This window comes from Amphibalanus amphitrite, unplaced genomic scaffold, assembly GCF_019059575.1.
Source record: "Amphibalanus amphitrite isolate SeventyFive unplaced genomic scaffold, NRLGWU_Aamphi_draft 000554F_arrow, whole genome shotgun sequence".
NCBI lineage: Eukaryota > Metazoa > Arthropoda > Thecostraca > Balanomorpha > Balanidae > Amphibalanus > Amphibalanus amphitrite.
The window spans coordinates 334,061-353,279 of record NW_024882048.1 but is presented as its reverse complement, the minus strand read 5'-3'; the positions used below and the strand labels follow the sequence as shown (position 1 = coordinate 353,279).

The following is a 19,219-nucleotide window of genomic DNA, read 5'->3' as shown; positions in this document are numbered from 1 at the left end:
ACTGTTCACCAAAAGCGTAAAGTGCAACTGATCCAACCCCGATGGCAGCTGTTCAGTGTTCATTACTGTGAACAGCAGCCCACAAACGTCGCTCCGAGGACATGCCAGCCGCACACACACGCCGTTTGCAGTAATCCGCAGCCTCCCGTCGGCCTACCCGTCCCGTCCATTATCGGCTTTGGTCCGTTGGCCCTGCCGCGGAGTCGGCGCACCGGTCCTTTCAGCCGCCTGTCAGCCGCCTGTCAGCGGCAGACGGCCGCTGTAGGCCGCTGTACCGCCGAGCACGCTCTCCAAGCAACGGGCCCGTCGCGGCGCGGCGCCGCGGTACTGGCCCTAACGGCGGCGGCGACACGAGTGGACTGGAAACGGCAGGGAAATGTCACGGCAAACGACGCAACTTACTGGTGAAGTACACGGAAGAGCCTGTGTGTTCATACACTCTGCCTGACTGCCGAGAGTGAAGCCACGACACTAGCAGTCCCACTCAGCAACCGAACAAAAATGTTAGCGGCACGGACAGGCTCACAGCCACAACCTGAGAAAACATCGACTTATAAATCAATACATTGTATTAGCTCGTGTGAAGGAAACGACAGCTGGCACACGCGCTCTGCCCACTTTGCGCATACGTGGGCGTGGTTTTGCCATTTCAGAGCCAAACTTCCATCTCTCTATGTACCCACTTGAGCTCACAATCCTATGTAGAATCGCGATCAAACGCTGCGCGGAGAAGGTGGAGGGTCGAACGTTGTGACCTCTGACGGTAATGTAACACCACTTACCAATCACAAATGCGGCATCACAACTCGATACAAAACTAGCACACTCTGCAATAAAGGACAAGTGGTATGTGCCACCCGTGCAAAATATTCCAGTAATGCCGGGCGATACACTCTCAGGGGCAGCCCCGCGCAATAAGTCGTCGAACGATGCACAAAACACGTCTCGCCGTCACAAGAACTGCGCGGACGTAACAAGGATGACGTCATCACTCGAGAGGCCTCACAACGGCTCAGTCTATTTCTTCTTGAAGAAACTCATAATCCCGGCCTGTTTAACTTTGTGGTGCGCCGCCTCCTTGGGTTTAGAGGGTTTGGCGGGCTCCGGCGCAGCTGGGGCCGGAGCGGCGGGCTTCTCCCGAGCGGGGGCGCTGTTCTTCGCCGCGGGCTCCTCAGAGTCGCTGCCGCTGCAGCTCTCATACTCCTTCTTGGTGACTGGAACAGACAGACACAGAAACGTCAAACGTCAGGAACGGCGATCGGGAGTTTAGCAGACGTCTACAAACACAGAGGAGATGCGTCAGCAGAGAGTGAGCAGCGACTGAGCGGCCGCCAGTCGGGAAGTGCCAGCACATACCGGACAACAGTAGCGGGCGGCCAGCAGCGGTCAGGACTAGGATGATGAATGTGCGAGTTCGGTTATCATTTGTAGGAACGCTTGAAGCGCGCTACCGGTGCCCGTTCTGTGAGATGCATGCCTACGTCAATGTTATAAACATAGCAGTGCTACGCTGTAGTATTTTATAGTAAGAAGCAGCAACAAAACTAAAGACATGATATTCCTTGCTTCGGGTCGTGCACTGGTATCGGCCAAATTCCATTGATTATAGCGGTGTGCAGTAGTGCGTCTGTTTCCACAGATCCACGCTGGACGAATGACGATTATAGTAAGGCCCTTGACCCACCGGCGACACAGATCGTGTAGAATTCGCACGTTGTGCATACACGTCGCCCGGGGCAAGATCTTCGCAGTTACTGATGTCGTCCAAACTATTCCAAGGCCTGCAGAGGATCGCCTGACGCAACAGATACGATCCAAAGCCGATCGTCTGGATGACGAAACGCACCTAACGCTGCCTATTGAGGCGGCTGACTATATCCAACATACAGACTTAAATATTTGCTGTATGCAGATTGCAGAACAATACTGGCCAACGCCGCTCTCAGAGTTCCAGAAATGCGCCACTTCAACCAGTAGCGAAACCCTTGAAAGCCGTGCCGAAGAATCTACCCTGAGTGGGCTGGAGTGTTCTGGTGAAGACCAGAAGACGTTACCAGTACCACGTGACACCCTCAGCCGGCCGTCCCATCCACTCTGGCCCAACATCCTGTCTCCACTGCGCGCTGTCGCTCCCCGCACCTCCGTCTCAACCCCAACGTCTAACCGGTCGACACGACCAACACCGGCGTCATCAAATCAGCCGAGTGCGCCGCGTTTGTCACGGATGCGGCGGACTCGGGACAACAATGCGGAGGTGTTGCAGCAAGCCAGTGGCACCAATCGGCCGACGGGCGCGAACACGGGTGCAGAGGGCCGCGGGGAAACATGGCCTGTCGCCGGCCGGCTGGGCCGTCTCACCACCTCCTGTGACGTCATCGGATCTGGTGCGGAGTGGATGCCGGTGTCGGCTCTGTACCCGCTGATGGCCGGCGGCGTTTTTGGAACACTTAATCCATTAACTGATTGGATGGACTCAGCAACCGAAGTCGTAAAAATACCCCAATTAAGATAAAAAGGCAGAATGACTGCATCCTTTTCATGGGCGTCCAGTGAATGCGAAAATAAATAAAGCTCACAAACGGGCAACTAGCATGACGTAAGCACAAGACCCCAACAACATCTAATCACAGAAACCAGAATCAAAGGTCACAAAATCGTTCGTACTTATAACGCTATTGCTGCAGTTTTGAAGAACGCATGCCGCCGCTCTGAGTCTGGTTACGACCCAACCCAATTGTGTCGACTGGTTCTGCATTCAAGCTGAAAACCTTGATCCGTCTGCACTCGCTGACGACAATCGGCCTCTCAACATGTAATTGTTTAGTATGGCTAAAACCGCATACGAACGAGCCACTCCCTCTTTCCCGGCGCTCGTAACAAAATGCGTGGGGAAAAAAGCAAGCGACCTCTGACATTATTGCCGTTTCTTAGTTTCATTATTCCATTTGAGATACATACAGCAGCGCAAATACGACCTGGAATTCCTCTCCCACCGATAATGGAAACACTGGATACAATGTCGGCCGTCTGGAAGCTGCTTGTTTGGATTTCACATGTTGTGTTTTTCAGTTTTCCGTCTGAGCACCTGGCGAGAAGTCGGCTGAAACTGCAGAAAAAGGCCGGTAATGCAGTGTTCGGCCGGCGTGCGGGAGCAGACCGCCTCACGAGAATCAATACTCGAGCGCAAACTTCAGCACAAATTTAGCGCCGCCGCCAGCACACGCGGCTTTTACGTGACCGACTGACCGCTGCTCCGACCGCAACTCTGTTCTCCTTCTGACCTATGATCTGACCATCACTGGCCGGCGCTCTGAGCAACGCCACCAGCCGGCGCCGAGCGGCCTCGGCTGTCACCGGGGACTCGGGACAGGGACGATACCCGTCCGCACACCCCGCTCCGACCGCGGCGGTCCCTGACCCAAACGTCCCGCGCTGACAGCCCAGTCGCCTTCCCCGGCAACACGGCGGGCGAGAGAGACGGCCAGTCGGTCGGCAGGCGGACAGAGTCCACGGCGCCTCCGCTGCCTCCGCTAAATGGCTCCGACGCAGCAGGAGGCACGCAGCGGCCGCTCAGGAAATTCACATCGGTATCGGAGGGCGGTAGTGACGCACGCGTCTAATGGAGCCCCGGTGATACGATATTGGACCGTCAGAAACGAATCCGCCGACATGTGACATGTATTAGACGGTAGCGGCGATTTTGCACGCGGCACAGATATTGAGGCTGCATTGGATGGCTATCTTTTCGAGTGGAAGATGTATGTATTTGTGAAAGAGGGGTACATCCATGTACAATTAGTTTCTCTATGATGGTGAGTGGGGATTCTGCCAGACTGTGCCTGTGAGGAACCAAACTTTCTTCAGATCAGGACTGGAAGACGCTTTCCGAGGAACGTATACTGAACACAGATTGAAGTTCGGAGTCTGAAGTTCGAAGACCCTCAAGTTTGTTTGAATTCAAACTGAAGACGGATATTGCATCTGACTCTGTGTACCTACTGAATATTACATCAACAATTCAACTAGATATTTGAAAAGTTATCTTAGTAAGCCCTTGCCGTCTAATCTATCGTGTTAAAATCAGAAACACGTTAGCATTCGCATTCCAGCCTGCACTCTGATTCATGCCACAAACTTATTGCAGGCAAGCTTAACGCCAATTGTTAACGCATTCCGATCACCCACAAAGTCATTCGATTAAGTATCGTCGAAAAGCCGATGTCAGCTTATTCAATGTTGATTCCGTCACAGACTCCCTATATGGATATTGGATAGGTCAGTTGATGAAATGAATCAGAAAGGTCAGACATATCTCCTGTCGCACTGAATACGAATGGATATGCATCGTGTCGAAAATATGAACGACATCCACCGCATCAGATATACATATAGAATGTTAAATAAGATAGACAAATAATGTTAGTAACAATGTGACTAGGGTGAGATCAATATCAGATTTTGAAGAAGGGTCTCGCAAGTCGCAATGCTCGCTACATGCAACCTCCTTCCTCTCTGCGGTCTAACAAGAAAGACATTGCGCATCGCATCAATTATTTATCATATCTCGCAATATCCAACGCTACATAACACTCTACCGCCTAACGGGAACAGGAACTCAGCATGAAATATACTGTAGATGACTCGCCAGCGTCTCGTAAATGATATAACAGATGTAAGATCTAGGGATACTACAGTAACCCGCAGCTATCTACGAGGCTACCGCGTAAGATCATCAACATCTACTGTGCAGTTGTGACCAGCGCCACTGGTGAGCTCACTACACTGACTGGCAAGTGATCGCAAAATCGCCGACCTGCGACGTCATTTGAGTAGTAGTGCTTTTTGACCACTTAAGAGGTCAAAGTGTTGACCTTCATCAACTTGACCTTCGGAGCTGTGACCTGGTGATCCGTCTGAATACAATGATACTGTGGCCTTCATGGACCCGTTACCCGTACACCCAGACGACCTTTAACCCGCGCAGCGTATGTACAACCTGCCAACCATGAGTCATAACTCGTTACCGACTGAGCAAAAACCTTCCCATCAGCCCGACAACCTGCCCTGCCCACCCAAAACTCCCCCACGGACCCAAAACCCTCCCCCACGGACCTGAGAGCAGAGGCCCTCCCCACGGCCGCGATAGCCTCCCCCCCCCCCCCACCACCAACCCAAAACTTCCTCCACAGACTTCAAGCCCCTCCCCGCTGACCCGACCCCCTCCCCGTCCCCCACTCACCCATGAATCCATCATCGTCGACAAACGTTTTGGTGACCAGTTTCCGTTTGCGTTTGCCGTGCTGCTGTGTCGGCTGCGCGTCCTCCTCCCCGTCTGAGACGGGCGGCGGCGCCGGCTCCGGCTCCGGGTCCGGCTCCTCCCGGCCACCTGCAGACCGGCGTACCCGCGGGATAGTTAGTGGGGTATAAGGCACACACAGTGGGTAAAATAACTGGGGTATACGGCACAAACGCACAGGGTAGCAGCTAGTGTAGAATGCGTAAATACCGTGCTATGCGTGCATACAGAGTCACAGAACAGACGGTCGGCGCAAATACGACGTATATGTATACCGTGTACCCGGGGTAACACACATACAGTCTTCGTTGTGTGCACACAGAATACAATTTACTAATCACTTAAAAATCTTATCCGAGAGCATCTACTAAGCGGGAAAGTCGATTCTCGAAATCTACCGGTCGTCAACGATCGTCCATCCAGCTCCCCAATGGCCCAAGAGTGCATTAGACAAAAAAAAAAAAAACAGCAGAGGCCTTAATCGACAGCTGAGGGAAGATATAAGAACAGACGACGGCGATAAGTAAGCTTATTTGCGAAGTCATCCAGGACGACTTCCACCGTCAGGGGAATGTCAAGGATTTCACGAAAACGAATCGGCAGTCATTACCGACAAGAGCAAAACTTTCCCACAGGATAAAAAAGTTGAGAACCGTCGTTCAAAAAGTTTAAGTTTGCCCTAAGTTTGTCATGTTGTAAGAATTCTGTCAATTAGCTCCCACAATAATATGTCAAGGTAATTTTTAGCCAAGAACAGAAAACCGCAGTCTTTTTTCTTTTCTACCAGTTACACATGTTACCGAAGGTCCCTTTGTCACAGAAGTCGCCGCAATGAAGTGAACCTCTCACGCAGTAGATATATGCTTGTTTCACAATAAATTAATCCTGCCGACGTGTTTTGGCATATAACTTTTGTTCTGAATCATGATTAGCCACGTCTGCCTCACTCCCATACTCCACTGTTCTTCTCTGTCTCTGCCCTTCCCCCTCCCTCTGTCTGTCTCCCCCCCTCTCTCTCTCTCTCTCTCTCTCTCTCTCTCTCTCTCTCTCTCTCTCTCTCTCTCTCTCTCTCTCTTCCCTTCCCCTCCTTCCCTCCCTCTCACCGTCATCATCGGACGACTCGCTGCTGTCCGAAGCCACCTGAATGCGCCGCCTCTGTTTAGCGGGCTCTGAGCCACCGCTGTCCCCTTTCCTCTGCCTTTTACCCCTGGCCGAGCCACCCCTGGCGCCCTTCGCGCCGCCACCGGCGCCCTTTTTGGCTCCGAACCGGACCGTTTCCGTTTTATCTGCCTCCGAGGGCTCCGACTTCACTGGTGGAGGGGTGGACTTTGCCGGGGCGGCAGCGGCGGCGGCGGCGGGGGCGGAGGCGTTGGTGCTCTCTGACGAAGGCTTCTGGTCCGCACCCTTCTTCAGGAAACTGGCCATCATCCCCCCGCCGGCGGCCTTCTTCGGGGGACTCTTGACCGTCTTCTGTGGAGAGGTAAACCATACTGAATGCATTGGGTATGCATTTGTACACCAATGCATTGGTGTACAAATTATCTTAGTGTACCTTTGGGAGCGGGAAAATATACCAAACGCGAAGGATAGAGAACGATGGCAAAGGTAATAGGAAATGAAGCGCGCTATAAGCTTCGTGCTGACTCTGAATAACCGATTCATATGATCAGTGATTTGGTTAGCTGGAGAACACGAATGTTTTGGCATTGGTTAGATCAGCTTGTTAGAAACATGAGGAGTGCACTGTAACGTTAGAATTTTACCATACACCACCTTACTCAGTTGCGTACCTTTTCAGTGTTGGCCTTGGCGAACATGGACGCGATGTTGCCACTGCCCTTGCCGGAAGACTTGCCAGCCGACTTGCCCTTCTCTGCCGCCTCAGCCTTGTTGTGGTCATCCTCCTTCGACTTTTGTTTGTTCGCCGGACTTTCCGAGCTGGGCTGTTCGTCCGCTGCCGCTGAGGGTTCCTTCTTCGCGGCGGGGGCGGGGGCGGCGGGCCGTTTGGCCGGCTGGGCGGGGGCGGGGGCGGCCGGCAGGGTGACCTGGCGAGCCTTGAGCAGCTCAGCCTCCGACAGCCGCTCGGCCCGGACGTTTGTGATGGCGCCGTGACTGGAGAACGACAGACGACAGTCAGCAGCGGCCGCTAAAACCGGCAGCAATAGCGCCACGGCACACACCGGGACCAAAGCCAAACATCCAGCCGCGGAAATGAGACGAGCACGGCGGGGAGGTCAAACACAAATCATCGCTCAAGTTAGATTTGAATGGCAACATAAAGTTGGCGCGGAGGTCGAGGGAAACTCGATCAGTTTACACGATTATATTGAATTGGTTGCTGCAGCTTTGTTGCTGCAATTCAATGACCCAGCGAAAACACTCTGTTTTTGACACTCGCTCGTACATAACAGCTTGCTCTGGTGCCATAAGACAACCAAATATCCCCAACAGAGTAGAAACGAAGGACCGAACATCTACGTCAAGTCTTCTTGGAAGTTCGTCTACCAAATAAGCCCTGCTGAGTTCAAATGCCTCAACCTGACGTTCTATCTGGGACGAACTGTGGCGGTCGACAGGTCATCAATCGGCCCGAAATACCTTACCTACCGAGTGTCGCCTCGCCTGGCGCGTCACCGGCGACCAATAACCGGAGGTCGCCGCCGTACTATATTTGCCGCCGGGGATGCGTCGTGCATGTAATAGCCCGTTCGGGTAGGAGGGGGGGGGGGGGGGGCGAGGTAATTACAGTGCCGCCGGCGACTGACGTCATAACTCAAGGCTGCAACGTCAGTGCGGCAGCGAGAAATGACCGACGGGCGACCTTGAACTGCGGGAGGGGAGTGAACTGGGAAAGAATAAACCCTGTTGCCAGGTGCCACACACAGCCGTACTGTGGTGTCCTCTTAGTTCCCAAACAGTTACAGCGAGAATCGGTGACAGAAGCCAACAGTGACGTGGGGCCGATCGTAGGTGTGATGGGTGATTGTTTCTTCGAAACCAAATATGAAATGTTTTTTCTTCATATTCCGTCTTAGCTGATCCACCTGGCCCCTGGGTATGGTGATCATTTGGGTTCCGTAGCGTAAGTATATGCTCCCTCGACCCTCATATCCATCGATTCCCGTGAGTTGCTGGCATTGATCCGATCTGAGACCAGAAAGTTGACAGCAGCTACTGTAAAAGGTGCATTTAGTCGAACTTAAGTCCGATACGGACGTGCAAGCATTTGTCAAAAAATTTACAAAAGCAAAAACGTGAGATAGTTTGAATCGAGAGAGTTTTATAATAGTCCGTAGCTTTTAACGTCCGCACTCCGCTCCCACGCATCTGAACGCGCGTTCTAAGACCCAGACGATATTTGCACAATACCGCCTGGGTATTTGCACAATACAATACACAAATAATATTTGGACACAACACAATACCCTTGTGTCTCACCTGTTGAAGGCTGCCGGGTCGGCCTGCCTCTCCTGCAGGTCGGCGCCGTACAGCACATTCGTATCACGGACCCGGTGCCTCTGAACGCTGAACACGTGCTCTGACGTCACCGAGGTCAGCGAGCTGCGAGCTGCCGTCAGCTGGTCCTCGGACACCACCAGCGACTGCCCGAGACAGCAGCGACATCTATATGTTAACGACCGCGACACCTGGCGACGGAGCCTCAGACGGTAGTGGATAATCAGAAAACCCGTCATGAATATTGAGCCTTCAGAATATCTAGCCAGCAGCAGCTTACTAACATTTCATTAACCAATGGATTAGAAGCCAAATGGTTTCGATGGATTAGAGGTCCCCTCTCTGACCCAGTGTTCCCCCACACCTAGTTCCCTCCGGTCTCTGCACCCCTACCTTCTGAGCCACGCAGTCTTCCTCCTCTTCACTGAGTCCAGAGAGGTAGAAGGTGGCAGTGATGGCATCGTCTCCCCTGCCGCGGCACGCTCCCAGCAAAGACTGCAGCTGCCTGACGGAGGGTGGCTCTCATCAGACAGTTATTCACTGCACAGTATTATGTGGTAATTGGTAAGAAGTGCCACATTAAAAACTGAAAATTGCCGTGCTTTATTGAGTGCCTCATTTTCCTCAGTGTATTCTATGTCATCAGATGTGTCTTTTTCCAGCATTCATGATTGATTGCAAAAAAGTAAGCACTACATATGTTGGAGCTTGAAAAAATATAGATAAATCATAAATGAAACATTTCAAAATAAATGAAATTGTGCTCTCATACAAACACCAATACAAAATTAATCACAAAGGCAGCAGCCATTTCACAACCATGTAAGAGCATAGAGTAAACTGTCTCAGTAGGTACCTATATTTAGGGAGTCAATTTGATAACCTTGAAAAATTAGGAATGGCACTTGGATTTTCCACCATATAAGAAAGGCAATCAAATTCACATTTGCTGAGAAATTGTGTTTGTTCCTTGCTGAGATCTAGACAGAAATAGCACAAAACACTAGGTGCAGTTGATGCACAGATGGGCCCCTTGGCAACAGAACCAGCATAGATATTGCATTCTTGAGCCAGTTACAATAACTGACCAGAAACACCACCAGAAATCATTACCACCCTCTCTGAGCTTGACACTTTTCTTCCCTAGCATTCCTAATGTTAAAATTGGACTTCTGAATTTGTCTTGTCTTCCCTTCACTTACTCCTCAGTCCTTAATATAATGTAGCTGAAGATCTTAAGTCAGTCCTGTAGATCAGTTGGTAGAACATTGGACTTTTCCAAGGTGGGAGCCCGGATTGGAGCCCATCTGGTGATGGCCATATGCGGCTCCTGATGGGGATGCTTGGTGCTTGGTAAAAGGCAGGAGCAGTCACAGCCAGTTGCAGTCAGATTGTGATAGGTGCCTGTGCATGGCTTGATTGACATGCTACACTTAGAACATCCCAGTTAAAGGCTAAAGCTTTGTTTGCCATGAACTCTATGAACTCTGTCAATCTCTCCAGCCCAAATATTTGACTTTTGTGCATAGTAATTTGAGCTTCATTCACCATCAAAATAGGTAGGTGGCTAGGTACCTACCTGCAAAGTCATCATTAATGCCATGCAAACCTATAGCCCTTCTTGTGATAATTCATACCTCTCTTCTTTCTTACCTTTTAGCATCATTGACATGTATCCCAAAGTTGGCACTTACAAACTTGTAAGTGATCTGGAAAAAGGAATACTGTCAATTTGATACAATAGGCAATGGAATTGTTTGAACAAAACATTAAGCTGTTCCAATGACGAGATCAACCCTCATCACAATCAGTAATGGTAACGCTGATGGTATACGTCTAGATGAATTACGGAAGTTGGTAGGTTGTAGGTTGTAGGCTTCAGGTTGATAAGTTCAAGGTTGTAGTTCAGTACGTAGGTAAGGTTAGTCTGGGTCAGATCAAATTGCTATTGCCTATTTATCGTCACTGTACTTCATCTACACATTTACAAGGCTGGCTTTTCAGCACACAGCATATTACTGAAACTGGCTTTAATCTAGATACCATTACCTAGATACTACCAGAAAATCAGCTGAGTGATGATATTGAAAAATTATATGCTTACCACCCTATTATCTTCCTCAAGGAGAAACTGAAGCTCTTCTTGTATTTTCCTGCTATCCGTTCCCATTTCAATTTCCTTTTATGCTGTTTTCTTGCGCAATAAGTTGGCACCCTGTCTCAGCTTTGTACCCTTAAGGAAAAAAAATACCGCAAACAACAAAGTACCTACGATATCGCACTACACAACCAAGGCCGTCTATCACACAACAAAAGGGGATGCGCGCGCTTTTTCAGACAATATTCTGTTCGCGATTCTGCTATTTGCGACTCCTTGAAGAAATAGCAGCTAGTTGCCTAGCAACTATTTCCAGCACCGTTCAATGGATCGTAGGTTGCCAAGCAACCTGATACCAACTGCTAATGGTGTATTTCGTAGAACACTTATCAGCTGGCACAGCTGCGCAGAGTTAGCTTAAATTTCGTTTCTTGTTTGGCAGTACCTTGGCAGCCTTATCTTTGGTCTTTTTATCCGTGATGGTAATTATCATAGATATAAAGGCAATAGTTACGGCCAAAGATATGACGGATGTCTTTGTTTCTATGATTATCACGAAGTACGAACGCATAAATAAACGGACGCTTATCCAATACCTATCACGTCTCTGGCAATTATCCATCAAACGAATCAGTTTACTACTTAGTTTTTTTTTACTTAGGTACCGATAGTAGAGTCGACTGGAGTATTCAATAAGTACATACCTAACCTAATCAATAATCATAGAGATCTTATATAACTATCTCTATGATATATTTGGGGAAAATGCTGCCTCATTTAGATTGCACCCTCTCGGGCAGGGCTGCGGAGTCGGAGTCGGAGTCGGAGTCGGTCGGAGTCGACAGTTGTGACCGGAGTTGGAGTCGGAGTCGGAGTCGATTTGAGAAACCCGAGCCGGAGTCGGAGTCGGAGTCACCGAAAATCTGTCGACTCCGCAGCCCTGCTAGGTCTGCGGAGTCGGAGTCGGGAGTTGGAGTCGGTCAGAGTCGACAATTCTGCCCGGAGTCGGAGTCGGAGCTGGTTTTTGAAAGCCGGAGTCGGAGTCGGAGTCGGAGTCGCCGAAAATCCATCGACTCCGCAGCCCTGCGGAGTCGGGGTTGGCCTTTTGAGTGGCAGGATCTAGTTTCATCACAACGGCTAACGCCCTACCAAAACGGTCTCCATGCCACTGTGGTTCGCTCAGTCCAATGTCTTCAGTTTCGCCCTATCCTTTCATCACATAGGTCTGCAATGACCTTTAAAGCCCGGAGAAGCTTGCTCTTAACAGAAAAATAAACAACTTAGTGGCCAGGCCACGGATCTTTGAGCTCCCAGGCCAAACACGTTTGATACTTCCATCCTATGAGCGCATCTTTTGAAGCACATTTAAACAAACTCCACCCTGGGCCTCCCGGCGGCCAAAGCCTGCTCTCCTCTGTGGTTTTCTTTTATTGCTGTACACCGGTATCATTCTGTACACAGGGAGGGGCGGCGGGCGCGGGTCGCAGCCACTCGCTCGGCCCACCGCCCCTACAGCTACCTATCCAGAGTTCTACTGCGCTAAGCCCATCACCCATAAGTCTATAGCAAATATGGCATCTTGAGAGCGCGCGCGGCACGGCGCCGCGGGCGGGGGCGGGGGCGGGGGCGGGCGACCGGCTGCTCCTGGCCCGCGGAGAGAATGCCCAATGCCCAGTGCCAATCCGCGGGGCAGGAGCGGCACGGTTCGCCGCGGGTGGTGGGCCGGGGCCGCTCTGGCGGTCGCCGGGTGGGGAGCCGTGCTGTGCTGTGCACTGGCCCTGCACCTCCTCTTGGACCGGCGGCGCGGCGGTGGCCGGGTCGGCGCGGAACACCACACTAGGAACGGGCGCGCCGCCGCCTTATCCGCCGCCAAGAGGCGCGAGGGCACTGGAAGCATCACAGGGTGTGTCTGCGGGCAGACACGGGCCGGCCGGTGAGCGCCGCCTTGCGCCGGGCAAGACGGCGCCACCGCGCGCGGCCGTCGGCGGCACAACACGCGCCACGAGCGCGCCAGAAAGGCACCACGAAGGCCTCCGGTGGACGCTGAGAGCACAGCTTTTGATTGGGCTGCGCTCGGCACACGCCGCGCAGACACCTCTAAGTACACTGTTCGCGCCGCGCACCGCGCAGCCACAAGGCCTCCTCTCAACACAGACTGGCAAACAAGGCAACCGGTTGAGCTGACGGGGCGCGAGTCGGGGTGCCGCGCCGCAGTCTCCCGCCGCCCGGCGGCCGGCGCGCTCGCTCGCTCGCGGCTCTCCCTCTCCCAGCTGCCTGGCGCGTTTGTACGTCGCGCCGTCGGCCGGACGCAGCCGAGAAGTTCGTACCGCACCAATGACGTCATCAGTCTACTGCGGTCGGCCGTCCCGTCAGCGGCCGGCGCCGCCGCCACTGACGTCAGTCTGACGTCATCACACGATTGTCTCGGCGGTTGGGGGCGTCCGTTCTGCGCCGCCGCGGGTGGCGCAGTATGATGTCACACTCTCACTCACTCACTCTCTCACAAACGCAAAGAAACGCACATAGTCAATGAAGGCACGGGTCTGGCTCGGCAGTTTGCACGCGCGTCCTTTCCCGATTGAGCTGCCACGGATTCGTTCAGGCGACGCTGGCGCCGTCCTGCGGCGCGCCGGTGGCGCCGCCTGCGGTCGGCTCGCCGAAGCTCAGAGCCAGGTGTGGCTGTTGCCCATGCGGTTGGCGTTGATGATCGATGTGACGTCATTCAGAAATTCGTTCGACATCAGGCCGACACTATCCAGCTGAAAAAAGAGCATCAGAATCCCGTCAGTCAGCTGGCCTATTAACACACCTCAAATTTTACAATACCCAGCCGCAGCAAAGGCCACTCCCTACCAGCATGCAACTCTTCTTTCACAAATATTCGCACGCAACTGAGCGCCTACAGACCTCAAAGAACAGCGATCATGCCCTTTAGGAAGCGACATTACCCTTATTTAATAGCCCTCCCTACAGCCTCCAAGTTTAGTGGCTGACAAGGTGGTTGACCTGACCTCTTCCCCACCCCTCCCTGACCTTCTCCCACTTTCCCCAACGGTTCGCACCTGCTGGATGGTGGGCATCAGGTCGTCCGAGTCCATGTCGGCTCCGAGGCCAGCCAGGTCGGGCGTATCCACCATTCCGCTGCCGCCGTCCCGCGCCATCGACGCCATCGACGGGTCTGTCAGTGACGTAAGGATGCGCGTCACAAATGGAAACAGAGGTGAGCGGAGGGTACGGGTCGACATACACATTTTGCTGACTGCCGCAGCGCTCAGTAAGTAGCACATATAAAGGTGCCGGTAAAGTTCGTTGGAAATAGCACGTACAAACTTAAGTACAAAAAGTATAAACAAAGTTTCCAGCTGGATTATATCGCAATGGAAAAAATCGCTTCCGAACAATATCAGACGACCTTCAGTCAAACCGCAGAGCCTTTCCTTCCTCATCCACGCGCCGGTGGCGACACCTATATAAGCACTACCTCCACCGCCAGCGCCACCTACCGTCGCCGGCGTCCATCTGGTCGTCCATGGGCGAGAGCAGGTCCTCGGGCGTGTGCGGCAGGCTGTAGTTGGAGTTGAGTCCGACGCCGCTGTCGGCCGACTCCTGTCGACTGTGGTAGTCGGCCGCCACGCCGCCGGACAGGAACGGCTCCAGACCGGCGGGCGACTTGCCACCGGCGCCCGGCGCCTCCTGGATGTCCTGGAGAGAGTGGCGGAGCAGCGCCTCCCGCGCCCGGTTCACCTCGTCCTCTACCCGGCCGCTCGGATCCTGCGCCAGCTGAGGGGGGGGGGGGGGAGGGGAGGGAGGTCAGAGGATGGAGTGGAGAGACGCTCCAGGGGAGAAGAACACAATTGCGCAGATACGACTACGCAAAGCGGTGATGCAGATAGCGAAAGAGCAGATTAGCGCCCAACATTGCTTTGCTGTGATTCGCAAAGTACAATCCAGTTTACGGGACATTTAGTGCTCAGATAGACAGTTAAGGGATAGTATAGTTTCAACGGCTTATATCAAAGGTGAATAGACTGCAAGAGGAGCCCGACGGGTGAGCAGAGGATACAATGTACGGCAACTCACCCTGCTCTGCAGCGCGTTGTCACCCATCAGCTGGTTGTTCGGGAAGTGCTGCAAGAAAACAGAAACAAAACAATCAGCACACAGCATCTTGTTGAAACATGCTTCATTTAAACATCTTTTTAAACGTTATTTAAACATCATGAGCCGTTTGAAATAATCAAAGGAAACATTGACAGTCTGCAGCCGCCGAGTGTGTACCGTGTAAAGCACCTGCTGCAGGGCGTTAGCACAGTTGACAGACGCTAACGGTTAGCCACAACGACCCAATCACGGGGGGCTGATACAGCGGCCGTGCCGAGTGCCAGGGCAAACAGCCCTATCGGACGTTATCCCCATTTCGGGCCGCACGTGTCAGTCTGTCCATGTGCACGGCGCCGATACAAAGGGACTGGCGGCGGCGACCGGCGAGGATTGTCTGCCCACCTGAGTTCCCGGTCTTACAAGGCCACACGTGCGGTGTAGCGGCACTATTTTATGGACAGATTGTTCACGAACGACACAAATATGCAGGGGCAAGGACCACAAGTCGCGGATTTGAAAAACGGCTGTCATTGTCAGCACGAGGAGCCGGTGTGCCATAAAAGTGCAGTTGTTCGCCGTTTGTATGGTTTATCGTGTCACCGAAACAGACGCCGTGTCGAATATTTGGCCGGAAACGGTACAGCGCGGCCGAGGGATCGTCAGGTAACCACCGAAGTGATAACCCACTTGTGATCGAGTCTTTGACTATTCAATGTGCGTCATTGAAGTAATCCGGATCAAGTAGCATCATGAATGAGGATCTCTAGCTCACGCCACCTGCACTAAAGTTGTGCAATGGCCACCACTCGAGGTCTCTCCACCAGATCGCGTTGCATCACGTTCACACGCCGCTGGCCGGTCAGCAGGTGGCGTCTGCGCGTCCCTGACCCCTGACCCGACCTGGCCGCCCGGAAGCGGCCGATACGGTATCCTGTCCAACGGCTGTCGACTGATACCGGGGGCCAGGTGCCGGACGCCGGCACCCGTGTATGTACGGGCTATCAGCCGGGGGAGGGATAGCTGCCGGGCCGATAGCGGGCCGGGTTCACACTACACGGCATCGGTTTTTCAGCTTCAGAATTCTGTCCTCCATTCACTATCAACTGTCTGTCTCCTCTCTGACTGGCCCAATAGACTATCCTTAGTCGTCTTCCACCTTACGCCGTCTACGTCCTTCCACCGTCTACTGTCTAACGTTCACCATCCATCGTCCACAACACACGTCCACCATTACAATCCATCGTCTTCCATCCAGGACTACCATCCTTCGTAGTTCTCCATCCCAATCGCCTGACCAACTACCAAATCTCCGCCACTAATGCGTCACAGGACCTCTGCTAGGGCCCCAACGCCGGTGAATACTGCGACGTTGTTCCAGGTAGGTGTGCCGGCTTAGGCCCCTCATACCAGTCACATGTCTTGTATATGCTCTATCGAGTAAGACCAGGGCTCTGTGGGCAAAGTGGAAGGCAGAGCTTCTGCCGTCGTCGCAACGATCAACGAACGCGGTTCGGAGCAAGGAAAGAACAGAGAAAAGAGTGCGTGAACGAGACAGAATTTCAAAAGATATACAAGAAAGAGATATACATAGGAAGGGACATATGAAGGAACGACAGAGGGACGACAGAAGCCACGTCAGCTATTTTGTCAAAGGATCTCACAGTGACGTAAACGCAGTAAGCTACGTCAGCCAAGAAATCGTGATTAAAGGCAACGAAAACGGCGCAGTTAGCACGCAAACAGTGCGCCTTATCACCAATGTCGCATCGTTCGTCTAACCTTGATATCGCGTCCCACACCGGCTAACTATCATGCACGGGCCCAAAAATCGCACCACCTGCCGACAACTCGAGCTCTCCGATAAGCCGAGGACGTCGCACCGGCCGGCGAGCGTCGCGCGATTCGGTGACCGATTGAGACGGCACGACCTTGTCCGGCGATCGGACCGGCAGGCAGAGGGTCTGCGGCGTCACGGAAGGTCTGCGTACAGTGGCGTCACCTCCACAGGATCGTCACAGAACGAAGGACAGATGCCGCGGCAGGCGCAGTGACGTGTGAGCCGCACCGTCTCCACGAGGTTCGCCGGTAGGACCCGCCATCCTCAATTCTCCTCCTCCACTGCCCCCCCCCCCTCCCGTGCCAGTCGCCGGCGCAGTCATGAGCACGACTCGTCGTCAGTGCTCCACTCTTCCTGCTGCCACATAAGGCAAGGTCACGCGCGCAGCCGCCGGCGCCACTGGCGGCACGGTTACGGCGAAGGCAACATGTCCGCTACAGTTTGTTTTTTCGTCGAAGTTCAGCGGTGGTCACGAGACGCGTGCATAACCACAAGTGATGCCGATAAAAATATACTTCGCACCTACGGTGGCAGGCTCGGTGTGCCGTGTTTTCCTATTGGAGTGCTTACCAACACAGGCGTTGCAGCCGGCGACTACGCCACAGGGAAGGGAAGCACGAACTAATCCAGATTCGGCGCCGAACACTTCGCGCATCCCTGATGGTCTGAACTGGACGACTGAGTCGACCACTCACATCACAACCCTCCAGGATAAGTGATGAGAAGTTGTGATATTTTAGGGTAAGTCCGTTCTTAATTCCTATGTAGGTGAGCTGCCTTAGGTGTGCTGAGTTGGAATCCCGGCGGGATCCGTGCTCACTGTGGCGGTGTCTCACCTGGTTCATGATCATGCGCTGGCGGATCTTGAGTCGCTCTCGCTCGACCTGCAGCCGCTGCAGCCGGAGCGTCTGCTGCCGCTGCTGCAGCGCCTGGGTGGACATGCCGGTCTGCTGCAGCTGCAGCGCAGCCGGCCGCTGCAGCTGCTCAGCTGTCGACGCACGGAGGTAGTGGTTAGCTGGGGACGACAGAGAACGTGGCGGGGACACACAGGGCGGTCAGCTGGGGACGGGCGGGGACGGTGGTTGTTAGCTGGGGACGAACAGAGTGATAGGGACACAGAGCACGGTCAGTTAGGGACGGGCGGGGACACACAGGGCGGTTAGTTGGGGACGGGCGGGGACACACAGGGCGGTCAGCTGGGGACGGGCGGGGACGGTGGTTGTTAGCTGGGGACGGGCGGGGACGGTGGTTGTCAGCTGGGGACGGTGGTTGTTAGCTGGGGACGGGCGGGGACGGTGATGGTTAGCTGGGGACGACAGAGAACGTGGCGGGGACACACAGGGCGGTCAGCTGGGGACGGGCGGGGATAGTAGTTGTTAGCTGGGGACGGCCGGGGAGAGTTGTCAGCTGGGGACGGGCGGGGACGGTGGTTGTCAGCTGGGGACGGTGGTTGTTAGCTGGGGACGGGCGGGGACGGTGATGGTTAGCTGGGGACGACAGAGAACGTGGCGGGGACACACAGGGCGGTCAGCTGGGGATGGGCGGGGACGGTGGTTGTTAGCTGGGGACGGTGGTTGTTAGCTGGGGACGGTGGTTGTTAGCTGGGGACGAACAGAGTGATAGGGACACAGAGCACGGTCAGTTAGGGACGGGGTGGTTGTTAGCTGGGGACGAACAGAGTGATAGGGACACAGAGCACGGTCAGTTAGGGACAGGGTGAGAAGTACCGCACACTACTGGGATGGGCAGAGGTCGGGTTTGAGAGGGTAATGATAAGATATGATCAAATCTCAAGCTCCCAAACTTTAACAACGATGCTCGTAACTTGCCCCCTCCCCCCCCATGGCAACATAGCAAAAGTTGGTAACTAGTGTGTTACTCGACCTCATGGCGTCACAACAGTCAAGCATCTTATGTGGCTCGCAAATCTAATCAGTCAAAAGAATAGTGAGAAAGTGCATGTGTTGCCATCACATCCGCATGGTCCACCCATGGCCATCGCTGGCCGGCAGTACGCCCGGCTGTTTAGTCACTGCGGCTCCAGTTGGCCAAGGCTATACAAACACGTCGAATGCGGCCGGACGCCGGACGGGTACAGGCCACTCTGCCGTCGAGTGTTCCGCGTCGGCCAGCCAGGGACTGGGCCGCCGAGTTACATTTACAGACGCGGTCAGCAGCTGCTAATCGTGATCAAAGTTTTCTATCGACCGAAAGGGTAAATGTCACCGTTTGGCGCTGCGAAGATCGTGTATTGGTTGATGTGAGACACCGACCAGCACTGTAAACTCCAATCAAACACCCAGTGCCAATGTAAACCAGGCAGAGGCGCAGGGCAGGGCGTGGATTTGGGTTAAAATATCGGCGTCACCACACAAACAGCCAGCCCCCCGTGGGACGGGTGTCCACGTGACGTATCCAGTGTGTCACCGCC

The 19,219-nt window shown here is 53.7% G+C and overlaps 2 protein-coding genes across 3 annotated transcripts in view; both read right to left on the bottom strand.

Annotated features, from left to right (window-relative positions):
* Positions 1–551: 551 nt before the first annotated feature.
* LOC122393797 (DNA polymerase delta subunit 3-like) lies at positions 552–11,091 on the bottom strand. The gene is made up of 8 exons (XM_043390176.1): positions 10,857–11,091; positions 10,406–10,461; positions 9,146–9,257; positions 8,735–8,898; positions 7,087–7,408; positions 6,400–6,766; positions 5,240–5,386; positions 552–1,214 (listed from the first exon to the last, which is right to left on the bottom strand). The coding sequence occupies exons 1-8, from the start codon at positions 10,920–10,922 to the stop codon at positions 1,018–1,020; spliced, it is 1,431 nt and encodes a 476-aa protein (XP_043246111.1). The 5' UTR covers positions 10,923–11,091; the 3' UTR covers positions 552–1,017.
* Positions 11,092–12,258: 1,167 nt separating this feature from the next.
* Positions 12,259–19,219, bottom strand: part of LOC122393796 (transcriptional coactivator YAP1-like) — a 36,439-nt gene continuing 29,478 nt past the window's right edge. Inside the window, exons 4-8 of one of the 2 annotated variants that reach the window (XM_043390173.1) lie at positions 17,625–17,803; positions 14,931–14,978; positions 14,354–14,630; positions 13,913–14,028; positions 12,259–13,609 (exon numbers count right to left, since the gene is read on the bottom strand). In XM_043390173.1, coding sequence (XP_043246108.1) covers positions 13,514–13,609; positions 13,913–14,028; positions 14,354–14,630; positions 14,931–14,978; positions 17,625–17,803 — 716 coding nt within the window. In that variant the 3' untranslated portion in view covers positions 12,259–13,513. The remainder of the gene's footprint in view (positions 13,610–13,912; positions 14,029–14,353; positions 14,631–14,930; positions 14,979–17,624; positions 17,804–19,219) is intronic. The other variant, XM_043390174.1, reaches the window with a different exon arrangement.